The sequence below is a fragment of the Pararge aegeria genome, chromosome 17, assembly GCF_905163445.1.
Source record: "Pararge aegeria chromosome 17, ilParAegt1.1, whole genome shotgun sequence".
Classification (NCBI taxonomy): Eukaryota; Metazoa; Arthropoda; class Insecta; order Lepidoptera; family Nymphalidae; genus Pararge; species Pararge aegeria.
The window spans coordinates 5877265-5893190 of record NC_053196.1 but is presented as its reverse complement, the minus strand read 5'-3'; the positions used below and the strand labels follow the sequence as shown (position 1 = coordinate 5893190).

At 36.7% G+C, this 15926-nt stretch overlaps 1 protein-coding gene across 1 annotated transcript; it reads right to left on the bottom strand.

Annotated features, from left to right (window-relative positions):
- Window positions 1-652: 652 nt before the first annotated feature.
- On the bottom strand, window positions 653-12065 carry LOC120631155 (target of Myb protein 1-like). Its single transcript, XM_039900608.1, has 3 exons — window positions 11951-12065; window positions 2356-2518; window positions 653-1501 (listed from the first exon to the last, which is right to left on the bottom strand). Exons 2-3 carry the CDS (start codon window positions 2502-2504, stop codon window positions 739-741), a joined length of 912 nt encoding a protein of 303 aa, XP_039756542.1. The 5' UTR covers window positions 2505-2518; window positions 11951-12065; the 3' UTR covers window positions 653-738.
- Window positions 12066-15926: the final 3861 nt, after the last annotated feature.

The window sequence follows — 15926 nt, the reverse complement described above, 5'->3', positions numbered from 1 at the left end:
TTGGTTCATCTGGTTAAGATTTTTTTTATTAACTTCACTACAAGTTTCCCCTTGGCTGTAATCTCACCTGGTGGTGATGATGTAGTCTAAGACAAGCTTACCTGTAAGGGCGGTAAGGTATGGTAGTTACATTACACCCATACCCCTAATCGTATTTTACGCGGAATCTTACCGGAACGCTAGCTAAATCGCTTGACCAAAGAAAACTCAGAAATTATAAAATCTCAAATTTTCCCCACCAAGGATCGAACCTGGGACCTCCCAGATAAGCTTACCACTGCGCCAGGGAAGTCGTCAAAAATCGTCGTTTTTATAACAGCTGATCATCGTCATCATCCATCCCACGGCTGGTCAGAGGCGTCCTCTCTCATAGACGAGACGGTTTTAGAGCATAGACCTACGATGCTGCTCCAATGCGACGGCTTAACGTTCTCTCCGAAACAAAGGACAGGTCGCTGCCCTTACTTCAGGTTGCTACTGAGAATTTTTAACCGAAAACTTAATACCTAAAAAATCATCACTCGACTCGGGAATCGAACCAAAGACCTTGTCAACATTATTTTATTCTAGTATGAATTACAGGAGCTAGTACATAACGTGGAAAGAACAAAATAATGGTGTAAAAAATTATTTATTAAAAACACGTCTTGAGCTCAACTTAAGTTCCTAATATATTATTCACAAGTGTTCGTATTAACAATTTCTAATTGAAGAGTATTTGGTTACCAAAATCAATATCTAAAACGTTTCTGGACTTTCGGAATAAAATTCGTCATCAATTTCTGGTACTTGTCCGCTTCGAAATCCTTGTTGATTGTTCGGAAATACTTGTTGTGTATTCGGAGGTCTTTGATTGTTTAGAAATGGTTGTTGATTATTTAAAAATCCTTGATTATTCTGGAATGGTTGTTGATTATTTAGAAATCCTTGATTATTCTGGAATGGTGGTTGATTATTTAAAAATCCTTGATTATTCTGAAATGGTCGTTGATTGTTTAAAAATCCTTGACTGTTCTGTGAAGGTAGCTGTGTATTTTGAAAGCCTTGGTTATTTTGTAATGGTTGTTGATTATTTAGAAACCCTTGATTATTTTGTGCTGGTTGCTGGGTATTTTGAAAACCTTGGTTATTTTGGAATGGTAGTTGATTGTTCGGAATACCCTGGTTATTCTGTAATGGTTGTTGTGTATTTGGTAAACCTTGATTATTTTGAAACTGCTGCTGACCATTTGGAAATCCTTGGTTGTTCTGATTAGGTGGCTGATTATTTTGGGTTTGACTATTGTCAGCGGGGAAAGAAATATTGTCCACAAAAATGTTTGGCCTTGAGGGGTAGGACTGCGGACGTTTCCTATTCTCCTCTAACGCTTGCCAGTTGAGGAACCAGAAGGGCTGTTTATCTTGAGGTAGATTTCCGAGTCGATTCACTAAATCTCTGTCACCGAGAGCTTCGATGGGCAGGCGCTGTGTCGTGGTGGTGACTGTTGAATTTTCACCAAATCTGAAACGTAAAATTAAGTTATTTTAGCATTATAATAATATTTATTTAAGAAATTTATTAGTTACGAAAAATGTTGTCTTGTACACATCCAAGCATTGGTATATTCTAAGCTCAATATTCCTTTTAACTTATGGGAACATATTTTTTTAACTTTCTTAATATGATGTTGATGATGTATTTAATAATATATTAAAACGACTATGTATATAATATATTATTATATTAATGTATGACCTTATCTACTATGAGGTGTAGTAGTGAAAAAAAAAAAAATTCAACAAGCCGTGAGTAGTAAACGATTGATGAATTTTATAATAACAAGGTTGCTTGGAAGCTCTCACAAAATAGGAAAATTGTCAATAATAAATGCCCATTTTCAGTAGAATCTGCTTTCCAAATCGGTGGAAGAGTCTTGACAAAAAATATAAAGAAATTTGTTTTTTTTAGTGTCTCAAATGGAACACAAAATAGGAATAAATAAATAAATAAATAAATAAATAAATATACTACGACAATACACACATCGCCACCTAGCCCCAAAGTAAGCGTAGCTTGTGTTATGGGTACTAAGATGATTGATGAATATTTTTAGGAATTATATATAAATAAATACTTAGAAAATACATATAAACACCCAGACACTGAAAAACACTTATGCTCATCACACAAACATTTTCCAGTTGTGGGAATCGAACCCACGGCCTTGGACTCAGAAAGCAGGGTCGCTGCCCACTGCGCCAGTCGGCCGTCGAATTGAAAATAAGTTGTCTGTATAAACCGTCATATTGAATTTCGTAGTTGTGGAACTATTAAAGGTATCTTAGGAGGAGAGAATAATAATAAAGTTTTATTACCTGTTCCCCAAAGTATCGTTTTGAGTGCTTGCTAAAGTCGTGGTTTCTATTACAGGGTATCCTACTGGGAAACGGCCAGCGTAAGGTGACCTCTGGCTGGTACAGATTGCAACCAACGATGTCAGGAGGATATAATGGCTTGGGGCCATGTTGATTAATGTATCTGAAATTTAAAACACTAATTGGTAAAGTTGTTTAATTAAATTTGTTTTTTGTTCCCGCACCATTTATCTTTGGCTTGGAGTTTTTTAACTTTCGGTGTATTGGATTTATAATTGTGGTTATTCAATTTGTTAACATTTTTAGGGTTCTGTCGCTTATTGTTTGTCTGGCCATTTATCACAATTTCTTATTTCAGATAGATCTTACTGATTAAGAAGTTGCTACACACTGAAAAGGGTACTATCACCATAAGGGGTCGTTTACCAATTTAAAAAACGGAACCCTATATATAACTTTACGCAACTTTAACTACTTCCACCACACCACCTCTCGCCGTTGTTTCAGGGAACGCCGTGCTTAAAAACTTTTAATACACGACTTTAAAGTTTTTTTAGAAGGAAGAAAGGAAAAAATTGTTACCTCTACATAGGTTATGATTATGTTTTTGTTCACAGTCGTATTTTCATTTCATTATTTAGACTATTTTCAATAGCAATACTATGTTATCCATGTTTATGTTTGTGTTTTCTACGAAATATATTGCCTTAACTGCCTCGATGGTATAGTGCAGTATGTGCAATAACGAGGTCCTGGGTTCGAATCCCGGGTCGGGACAAACATTATAAAAAATATATTGTGTATTTTCTATTACAGAGTTTTCAGTATGTACTAGCCTGGGGTAAGGAAATTGGTGATGTAAAACCCCGTGCCTCGAAGAGCTCGTTAAGCCGTTTGTCCCGGTTATAATCACTTACTTTAGGTAAAAGGTATTACACCTACTCCTTAAAACCCACCAACCCGCATTGGAGCAGCGTAGTGGGTGTACGCTGAAAAATCTTCTTTTCTATGAGACACTGCTTCTGCAGCCAGCAGGGGGATGTTAATAGCCTACGCATGAGTATGATGATATTATATGTTTAACAATTTGAGAAGAATTTGAGCCACATAAATAGGACCCGAATGGTCCAACTACAATAGCAGGATCAAGTTCTTCATTATTTTAATACTGTTACTGTTATAAAGAAGACGGAGCGGCCAAGTATTTAGGTACCTACAGCCTTACAGGGTACACCGGTTTCTACGTGATGCCTCATTTATATGGAAATTAATACGTTAGGTGTATGACGCACACAGTGTCGGAGGATTTAATTAATGACGCATGGGACATTTATTTTATTTACATTACGTTTATAAATAGTATGAAAACCTACTTTCCACTAATAACTCAAAACAGAGTAGCTTTAATTCCAAAACAACATCACAAGGAAATTCTCAACATCTCTGCCAATTATATTTCAGAAACGCTCCATTTTGAAACAGTACTTTGGCTTAAAGTGAAGAAGCTTTAAATACAAATTCCGACTTTACTTTGCAATACAAATTGTATTGAATGATTCATGTATAACTGACAATTCTTTGATACCGTACTCCGTTGTAGAAAGAGTGTCGAAAACAAAATAAAAAAGACAATTGCAAACTATCGCTTTGTGAAAATGCTCCGGATTCCGAACCGATTAAAATGAATCTGTTTTTAATGAATATTAGTTTTATATCTAAAATTTTATGAAAATAATTTCTAATCGTATCACCGTGGCAATTGTAAAAAATGCGGTTGTTAAAGAATGGGCAGCTAAAATTTGTGTTGTTGTTTTCTTTACTATTTATGGGTTCCTGGTACCTAATACGCGGTCAGCAGCAACCCATTTGGCAACCAATTAGGCGAATCATTATATCAACCCATAAATGGCCCACTACAGGGCAAAGGTCTCCTCCCACAATGAGAAGGGGTTACGGACGTAGTCCACCACACAAATCCACATTACATCCACACACCTTTAAGAACATTATGGAACTCTTTAGGCATGCAGGTTTTCACACGATGTTTTCCTCCAAACTGCAAGTGTTGAAGCAAGTGATGTTTTATTTGCACATATTTTAGAAAAGTTGTGGTGCTTGCTAGCTAAAATTCTGCTCGAAAGTGAAGTCCAGCTCCTACCTAACCAAGGCTTTCACCGCTTATGCTAGACTGTCTTTGCAAACTATCTCCTCTCCCTCTTACTCAATTGAAAGTAATTTCCGTCGTTTGGAGTAACGTTTACCGTTCACGATCGCACACATCAGAATCCCTCAAAAAGGATATTTTATGTTATTTTTGCAACATTTCTCATTAATGATAGTAGCCATTGGTGGTAGCTTGATGTTATATAGTATATGATAGCCATAATTGTTACTACCAAACAAAAAAGAAAAACGAAACACCTGTGACGAATTATGTCCTTGATCTCTGACAATATTCATCAGATCCTCGTTAAAATTAGGCAATACATGCCTGGTAGTATACACTGACAAATAAAAAAAGAATTATTAAAATCGGTGCGAATTTAACGGAGATATGAAGTAAAATTGATAAAAAATTTCACTCCATTTCCCGAAGGAAACTTTTTGTTTATCGGGATAAAAAGTATCCTATATGTTGACCCGGGATATCAGCTACCACTATACCGAATTTAATTTAATCCGTTTGGTAGTATTCACGTGATGCCCGGACAGACAGTCAGACAGACTAAAATTAAATAAAAATCTGTTGCCTTCGAAAAGAGCACCCTGTTTGCAAATCACGTGTACAATTTGTTAAATCAGGTTCACTTGTTTAGTTGACATTCAGAACGGGTCGATCATTCGGCGTGCAAAACAATGAACCGGTTTCCGAAGCGACTCCTAATTTTATGAGTCTAATATTTTATGACGCACGCTTGGGATATTAATTTAGCGTAGGTACATCTAAACAATGGCGGTTCCCAGCTAATTCGACTGCGTACAATTTTGAAAGAATAATTTTTCTCATACAAACTTTCATACACGAGATAACCCCTCGCTGCGCCGCATTCTTTTGGCGCGACTTATTAAGTGCTGGCCAGGGGACAAATCGCGTCGCGCGCTTTCGGTCGCTGTGGCATGCTTGGTATAATTTCCATACATTTGTTAAAGCCACTAGGCGCTTAACAGGGCTCGTTGCCTGTTTTTATACCATAAGTTATGCGCCACTTCCTTTTTTCCCTGGCGCGACTTAAGTGCTGCCCAGGGGACAAATCGCGTCGCGTGCCGACCCGCCACTGCCGGTCGCCGTGAGATGCTTGGCATAACTTCCAATACATTTGTTTTAGGCACTAGACGCTTAACCGGGCCTGTAGCCTATTCTTTATACCATAAGCTAGCACTTGTCTGCAATATAACCTGGTGGTCATTGCAGATGGTAGGGGACTAGCCTGCTTAGGGTATGGCAGGTGAGTTAAATCCATACGCTGTTTTCTTTTTTATCAACCCTCAACGAATTACGTTTATGCGGCCTCCGCTTATACAACACAGCGCTAATTTTACACAAATTATGTCGTGCATATTTTAAACAATCGTAGGTACAGCACGTACAGGAATAAAGCATCACGTGACGTTTATGATGTACACGTATAAGAAGAGTCATATGAAAACCTACCGAAGGAAAAAACAATTATACTTACCCACTAGATGGTCATCATATCAACCGATAGACGTCCATTGCTGGATAGGTCTTTTGTAGGGAGTTCCAAATTCCACGGTTCTGTGCCGCTTGGATCCAGCGGCTACCTGCAACGCGCTTAATGTCGTATGTCCACCTCGTTGAGGTCGACCAACGCTGCGCAACTGCTGCGTTCGGGGCTGCCATTCCAGCACCTTGCGACCCCATCCTTTTTTTGAACTATGTGCTAGGCCCATTGCCACTTAAGCTTCGCGACTCGTTGAGCTATGTCGGTAACTCTGGTCTTCTACGAATCTCCACATTTCTGATTTGATCGCGTAAAGATACTCCGAGCATAGCTCTAGATGGTACTACAGTCGCTATAAGACCGATGTACAAGATATATACTAATTTCGGCATCGACGGTAGGAGAGCCGTAGCTTAAATGGTTAAAGCGCTCAGGCCGCGATTGCCAGAGAGTCGCAGGTTCAAATCCTGTCAGTTTTTATATGCATTTTAAATTAATAATATTGATAATTCCTCCAAGTGTAGGTAAAACAGTAATAATTACAAAATTATACTTACTAAAGAAAAATTCGAATAAATTCATACGGTCACAATGATTCGCTTTAATGAGATTCATACATAAATTAAAAACTTTTTTCATCAGCGCACCTTTTACGTGACATCTGCATTATCTACCTAACGTACTCGTATGTTAAAGTGAGTTACAGTGACAAAGTTTAGGTGTTGAGTAGGAATTTTGGAACAGCTGTGGGCGATGTTACCTGTAAGATAGTTAGGCACCGCCTTTGTACCTATAGCCTTAATATGTATATTACCCAAATAGTATATAGTGACATTACACCTACATAATTATTGTAACTACCTCAAAGGTCCTTATTAAAGAATTCATTCACAATTTCCTATTGAACCTTCGGTAAGGTTTATAATTTCTTAAAGAATACTGGCACACGATCATTTAGAGGCTACATACGTAATATACGAGCAAAAACTATGTTTTTAAATAGTGGGTGATTAAAGCTCCAACAGCAAGAAGAACGAAAGATATAAACCTCGCCTAAACCTCGGTCGTTTGTTTTAATATGTTAAAAGCATTCTTTTATATTTTTACAAAATATACTAAATTAAAAAAAAATTAAGGGCAAGGCGGGCGAAGCTAGTTGTGAAAAGTCCTACTAATATTATAAATGTGAAAGTGTGGATGCTTGTTACTCAATCACGCAAAAACGTCTTAACGGATTTGGATGGAATCGGCATGCATGTAGCCTTTGTCATGGAAAAGAACATCTTCTATCCCGATTGTAGTTCCCGAGAGACTATTGAAAATTGTGTACGAGCTAAGCCGCGAGCAGACTGCTTTGAAATTTAGTATGCCTGTCACCTATGCTATGGAAAAGGGCATGTACTTTCTATACCGATCTCTCAAATAGTTTCCGTGGTAGGATTAAAAATTGTCAACGAGCGAAGCTGTAGACCCAATTCTGAAGTTTATGCAGACTAAGTCGTGGGCAGAAGCTAGTATTTAACTAAATCTATCGCTCCTTGTGATTGTACTTTTACCGTCAAAACAAAAATCTGGCGAAAAGAAAAGGCAATGAAACGAAAATCTGTCGAAACGGTAACAACTCATTTATTGCTGCGGATCTAACTGTCACCGAATTAAAACTCGATCTACTTGAAAGACCTACATATTAAAATACCGTTATTCTTAACACTGCCCTAACAGCATTCTGTAAATATATATTTTTCAAGGAAAATTACAAATCAGTAAATGTTAACGGTGTTTCCTATAACCGCTTTACATACACGTAAAAATAGCTTCGAATGTTTCCTATATTTTACATATCGTCTTCATTAAGGGGTGGACCTAGATCGATCCCCGGCACGCGCTATTTTTTGAAATATCCGTTTATAAAGAAAACGTCGATAGTAAGCCCCGCACTGATAAGCGCAACGTTGGTCGACCCCCAATGAGGAGCGATGGTCGACCTCCAATGAGGAGCGATGGTCGACCTCCAATGAGGAGCGATGGTCGACCTCCAATGAGGAGCGATGGTCGACCTCCAATGAGGAGCGATGGTCGACCTCCAATGAGGAGCGATGGTCGACCTCCAATGAGGTGGACAGACGACATTAAGCGCGTCGCAGATAGCCGGCGAATCCAAGCGGCACAAAACCATGGAATTTGGAACTCCGTGCAAAAGACCTATGTCCAGCAGTGGACGTCTATTGGTTGAAATCATGAAATGAAACCAGATCCAGATCATGAAACCAGCGAGCCCTAATTCCTAAGGCGTGTATAGTCTACCATTATGCACTTGGGCATTGTAGCCAGTAAGGCCTAAACCCGGCTCATTCTGCGAGGTGCCGGTGTTCTATGTAGCCTCGCTAATGGTTTGCTGTTGATGATGCTGATGATATTATACAAACATAGATTTTTAAATAATAGACCCACACATAACAATTTAAGTGCCGATGACCTTCTAAAATTCACTAACTGGATTTCAGTAATTAAAATAATAATTATATAAACCTGTTATACCCATTCTATTTAATGTAGGCAAATATCACGCACTCTAAATAAATTCACTTCAATAAAATAATTCATACAATAGAATTATGTTTCCCAGGCTGTGCAGTGTCATTGAAGTAGTCAGTTTCGTAAATTTTAAACCCGTCTAACTTATGAAATATCACAAAAAATAGTGGGGACTTATTAGAACCTTGCTTATTGTAATGCCAGGTGCCATATGTGGTGTTTTTTCACCCTTTAACTTACAGCTTCTTATGTCAGAAAAACACTGCAATACTATCCCGACGTTATGTCACGTGTATTGTTTAGGCTTTAAGAGTTTGATGCACGCAAACTACTTTTCTCTCGCAGGTAACTTCTACCCTATCTTATAATAAAAAGGTATATTTCTAGGTTTCAATCAGAGTAGCACTCCAAATTTTCTAAGTAATGTGCGTTTGAAGCAATTAAAATATCACTTGCTTCAATGGTCTAGGAAATCAGGAAAACATCGTGAGGAAACCTACATGCCTGAGAGTTCTCGATAATGTTCTCAAAGGTATATGGAGTCCACAGTGGTGGTGCGGAACACCGAACAACAGCGCAGCGTGGTGGACTACGGCCTCCCCCCCCCCCCCTTCTCATGTTATCGTCAAATTTGGAATGCATAAACATTCAAAATTTGATAAACAAATAGAAAATAGGATAACCTAAATGTTTAATTAATCAAATTGTTCAGCATAAGTTTTTTTTTACGTACGTAATTATGTGTTTCTTTATTGCGCCAGAACCTTTAAAAACATCAACTGATTTGGATTTGTAATTCCGAGTGATACTAGCTATATTTTTTTTTAAAGAAACAATGTGGTGACTGATTTGATTCCATTTTCAAATGTGAAACTTCATACAATGGTATTTTTTTTTTTTGTCTCTTGTGTTTTTGAATTTTAATAACGTAGCCGTTTGAGTTTTGTTTTCAGTTTTAAATTAATCTAAAGGTGCGCTGTGAGATTTTTTTTTCAGATACGGGCGCGTTTAGAACCATTGTAAGTGTTTGCTAAATGTTTATATTTACCTTAATATTTAACTGTTTCAATTTGAGTTTTAATTTCAATCTTTTATAAGCTTAACGTTAACTATCTCATAATAAATATTTTGGCCTTCCAAGCATGTGCACCGCGAGAAAATTATGTTTACTCATTATCTCGTCTACCTAAATGGAAATAACACGAAAAACGGAAAGCCATAACATGCTTACTTACAGTGATTCAGCACTATAGGTAAGTAAGCGCAATAGATGCCTATTTATTGTATATTAGCGGTCCCACCCGACTTCGTCCGCGTATAAATCAACATTAAAAGTTAGACATATGCTGTCCAGGACTTTTTTAAGAATTTTTAAAGGGGAACAACTCGGTTATACATGATTTTTTCGAAACTTTAACCGTTTATGCAGCGGAAGCTCTCAAAAGGGAAAAAAACCCAATTTTGAAACATTCTTCATTGGTGCTACGCTCCTGTTGGTCTTAGCGTGAACCCTTATATATTATATATATCCTTCCTCGATAAAGGGGCCATCCAACCCTGATATAATTTTTCAAATTGGACGAGTAGTTCCTGAGATAATGGCGTTCAAGTAAATAAACAAACCCTTCCGCTTTATATATTAGTAAGTATAAGATGTAAGATCAATATATTGATATTGATAAAGTGCCTGTCGGAAATCAAAATAACATAACGTTAGGACGCTATGCATATATAATATAAAGGAAACCTAAAAACGTCAATAAAAAATAATTGAATCAATTGAGAAGATTATAGTAATAAATATAAAATGACGTATGGAATTGTGTGTATTTTTTTAAATTTGTTATTTCAATAATATAACGATATAATAATACTTTGTGCGCGATATTTCGGCAACTATGCTAGTCCAGTTTTTGTATTAAAGCGGGCCTTCAAATGAATACTGCTAGACATCGTTAATTAACTATTAATAAATAGTTATTATATCTATTAACTGTGTTTATTATATTTATCTTTGATAACATGTTTATAGAGAGATAGTGGTCAAGGTAATAAGATGATAATTATGATGAAAAATACTGTTATTAGTATTACAAAGGTAAAGTTTTTTAGTTTAGAAGTACGAGGTTACCTCCAATACTACAGATGTTCAACAATTTTTTCACCAATATTTAAAATATACCTTAAAAATGGATCATTATCATTAGTATGAAAAATACTCTTATTTCGAAACTTAAGTTGATGAGTAACGGTTGAGCGTATACGTTTCACAGCGGTGATAGCCCAGTGACAACGGTGATAGCCCAGTTGGTAGGACTTCGGGTTTTCGAGTTCAAATCCCGGAACAAAACCTCTTACTTTTATAAGGTATGTGCGTTTTAAACAATTAAAATATCGCTAGCTTCAACGGTGAAGGATAACATCGTGCGGAAACCTGCATACCTGAGAGTTCTCCACAAAGTTTTTTAAAGGTATGTGAAGTCCACCAATCCGCACTGGGCCAGCGTGGTGGGCTACGGTCTTAACCCTTTCTCATTGTTCAGCAGTCAATGAACAATTGCATTGTTTTACAATTACACGTACGTATTTTGCGATGTAAATTTACCTACCTAATGACTATAACCTGTAAATATTATACATCTAAATAACTTGTGAAGTGTTTAGATATTTGCATTTTGTAGTTGCTATTCGTACAATATGTAATTATTTAAACAACTTTATTGCATAATAAAGGAAACACACACAGGAACACTTACGTTAACATAAATTATATGCAAAAGGCGGCCTTATCACTAAAAGTGATCTCTTCCAGGCTACCTTAACTATTGGAATAAGGCAATAAATTAATTAATAAAATGAATAAATAAAATATCGTTATTATTGTGAGAGGAGACCCGTGCCGTGTAGTGGGATAGTAATGATTTGATATGATGATGATGACGTATACGTTTCCTTCGAACGCTGCCTTAACGGTAACAAGATAAAGAGATTTCTAAAGAAAGTTGAAAAGCTTACAAAGGCCTGTTTATAAGTCGACGACTACATATTCATATCTCAATTCAATAGTTAATGGAATATAATGGAATAAGTATAAATAGATAGATAGATAGAAAGATAGATTATTTATTTGCATAATCCACAAGTGTACATAAATGCCATTTAAATATCAAATACGAAGTCGCAGTGTATTGCCCTTAGCTGGCGTGCAAAGATTACAAACCATTGATTGCAATTAACACGTAGAATAAATTTAAAAACATGCAATTTAAATACAATACAATAATACAAAAGCATTAATTTTGGAGTAAAAAATTATTTGAAAAAAAAATATTCTGAAATAAAAAATAAAAAAAAAATAAAATATGAAAAATAGTTACCTGTCCAAAAAAATCCAAAAACAGAACGACTCTTTCACTAACTACGTACCTACTAATATTCTAATTAATTTAATAAAAATATCATAATCTCAGCTCGTTACTGGTGAGAAACGTAAACAAACTGACTTAATACGAGAAGCAGATTATTTATAAATACTCGACGGCTATTAGAAAACATAAGAGACAGACGGTTGTATTTCTCTGAAGAGGGAAAGAGACAAGAGCTCAAATAATTATTACAGGTAATCGAGTCACCGACGATTTCTTCCGTTGTTTATTGGGTTTTCCCTGAAGGGGACAATTTTTTAATGGGTTTTATAATGTGATTGGGTTACGAGTAAAAGCTTAGTTTATTCAACGATGCTAAAGTAAAACTTTCGCGTTTAGTAGGTAAGCATTTTAGGAATCTAAACTTGATGGTGCGACTTTATCTCGCTTACTTATAGGTTACCATTGAAAGATTACTCAGTTTTGGTCATATTATATACCTAACTAGCTGTCCTGGCGAACTTCGTACCGCGGATCTTTTTTTTTTTTTTTTTGATGAATGTTATATTTTAATACTTATTATAGGATAATTCCGGTGTAAGAGAAATCCAAAAATCTAATAAGATATAAAATTGGTCCAGCCGTTCTTGAGTTATAAATGGTGTAACTAACACAACTTGCATTATATGTCATGCTAAAATTTCAGCTCGATCGGTGCAGAACTTTTTGAGTTTTTGAAGCGTACATAAACCACCATAACTTTTTTATATATATAGATTATTTGTTCATAACCTTTAAATGCCTTGTAGTGACGGCAGATCAGAAGACAGTTTTCACTACCCCCTCCTCTTCCAGTAGGCAACTCAGGGTACCTATATAACGGAGAACGGGCATCAGCACACAAACACACAACCAACACAGCGTCTTCACCGGCGAAGACGAGGGCCTCGATTTCTGACGTTATCCGGACGTGGATCCTTACCACGGTCACGGGGGCGTTCGGACTAAACAATGATTAGTCCAAAAGTCCACCAACACTCAGATTAACGTCGAACCGAGCCGAGGTCCGAGCCCTCGCAGGAGGCACCCTCGGGTCGACGTCTCCCACTCTCCCCCCGACGTCGTCGAGCCCTGGGGCTCTTCTCATGGCGAGCTTTCGCGCTCGCCCCACTCCCCCGGTGACGCCGTAGCAACCCCTCAGGTGGTTATCGGCAAGTGTTTGTACTCTTACTATACTACTAGTAAGAAGACTCTTATTACTAGTTGTAACTAGTAGTAAGAGTACTACCATCTACTGCGATCAACAACCCATGTGCAAAATGTGGTGATTATGGGCAAAGCCTTGGGAAAGGATTTTGGTCCTGCAATGGCAACGACTTCAATTATATATATCGATGAGAAATGGACTGTCATATTCTATTGATGATAACTTTTAAAACTTTACTGCAAGTTAAAAAAGTAAACATTATTTTTATGTTCTTAGAAAGGGGCAAAATAAATTACGAAATGTATCACCTCTCAGATCACGCAATGTATCTATAATATGACGTAGGATATCATAATATGAAAGGAGTACATTTGTGCATTTCCAAAAAAGGTTTTCTTAAACAACAGCAAATGTTTTTTAGTTATTGAGGGCTTAATTTACCGCTTGGAAAACGAAGTTTTAAATGTTAAAACTGCAGCTTTTAAAGCCCGTACTTGATCGCTTACAGATGAAACAGTGACCTTAATTCATAGGATAATTCCTACAGAAAGCTCTTCACGAGTCCCAAACAGCAATAGGAGGACTTATTAATAATTTGGCATATAATTATTAATAAGTCCCCTCTATAGCCCTGACGAAAGAAGATCATCGCCTATTAATAGGGCAACACTAAACAGGGCATGCAAAGAACACGTCCTGCAACATGCGGCCCTATGTCCATTTACCTAAGGCGTATGTACCTGTAAATACACCAGAAACCACACCCTTCATACTTGTATGTACCTACATTTGGTTCAAAATAAGAAGGCATCTTCGTTCAGACTGGTCAAAATTATGCATAATCTGTGGTCGGTATAAGTTGGAATAGAAATTCAAAATGACAGGAACCCAGATCAAAAAGGAACGTCATACTAAATGGCGAAAAATATGAAATAATAGGGTATTGTGTACTGGGTCGCCGTATGTCAGTTAGTTGCCTATGTTAAAAACAACCACTGCACTGATCTTATTGAAATTGGGCACATATTTAGTGTGCAACATTATGATACTTTATAGGAGGTTACAAATGTTGGAAATGGGCTTGTAGCTTGAAGAACCCGAATAGGACGCGGGCCAACATCTAATGGCTAAAATTCATGCTTATCGTGAGACGAACGATACAATTTTATATGAAGACGTTGTTATTTTTAGACTAAAAACCATAAAATGTATGTATGTAAATGTATATATAACTTGGAATTCGAACACGAAGTTCTCTGCTTAATCTACTTTACATAGTAACTAGTATTATACATGCAAAAGTGTGTTTATTTTTACCTATATTTTTTCGGAGCAACGGGATATAATTTTTCACATTTTTAGCTTGCATTATGCAGATGGTGATAGAATTCAAATAAAATTATTAATAAAAATATTAAAAATACATATAAACGCACGGAAACTGAAAAATATTAATGTTCATCACACAAACATTTTCCAATAGTGGGAATCGAACCCACGGCCTTGGACTCAGAATACCAGGGCTGCTGCCTACTGCGCCAGTCGGCGGTCAAAATATGAATATGGATATATATATATATAGCGAAATGTTACAACGTATAGCGGAGAGTTGCAGGTTATATCTAGTTTCATATATTTTATATGTATGATAATACTTACGTGTCTACGTAATAACGGAAATAACAGCAATTAAAGAAATACTTGTAATGATATAATTAATAACTGTGATAAATTCAAAACCACATGTTAAATAGATCTATGACTCAGAATAATCTATACTGCAGTTTTAGTTTTTCAATCATGAGATGAGATTATGTTAAAATTCATAGGATAGGAAAATTTCACTCTACCTAAAGAAAACCAAGCGTCTGCTAAATCTATAATGGATTGAGTCTGGGTAAATTGTATATTTGGTAAAAGTATAGATATCCGGTACTTGCGTACGAGGGTGGGAGTGGGAGGGGGGAGGGGGGGAGGTAGGGGAAGCCCCCCCCCCCACCTTTCCCCTTTGTCGGAAAAGTATAGTTTTCGAGTAATGATTTTTTTTATAAATCATAACCTCACTTCTTTTACATAGGAATATTGCCTATATATTAAATAATATACCTTTTTAGTGTCAGATTCTAGGGGACGTCTCGCTCCGCTCTGCTTCGCTCGGCTCTCAATGGTCTTTTATGTTCTAACCTAACCTAACCTAGCTTCTTAAAATAGATTTTGACCTATGTATTAAATATCCTATGTTAAATATACCTTTTTAGTGTCAGATTCTAGGGGACGCCTCGCTCCGCTCCGCTTCGCTCGGCTCTCAATGGTCTTTTATGTTCTAACCTAACCTAACCTAGCTTCTTAAAATAGATTTTGACCTATGTATTAAATATACATTGACGGACGTTCGCAAAATGGCCGTCGACAACGTTCCGTTACACACTTTTTTGTTGTAACTATTCATAAACTATACCAAATACATATCTAGCTGCATTTCGTTATACGCAATTTTTAGTGAAATTTATTTTTATCGTAATTAATTCAAAATGCATTTCCGAAATCCAAAAACAGTGTATATGGACCAAGTTTAACCCAGACAAAGGTCCTAAGCAAAAAACATATGTAAAATCAAGTACCGGATATCTATACCCAACCCGTATATTTTATGAAGTATAATATGTTGTATGTAGCTTTTGTAAAATAATAGTAGCTTTCGAAACTGTGGCACAATGAGGAGTACCAAAACGGACCCGGGATTTGAACGCAGGTCCGTAGTGGAACTTGCTAACCACTTCA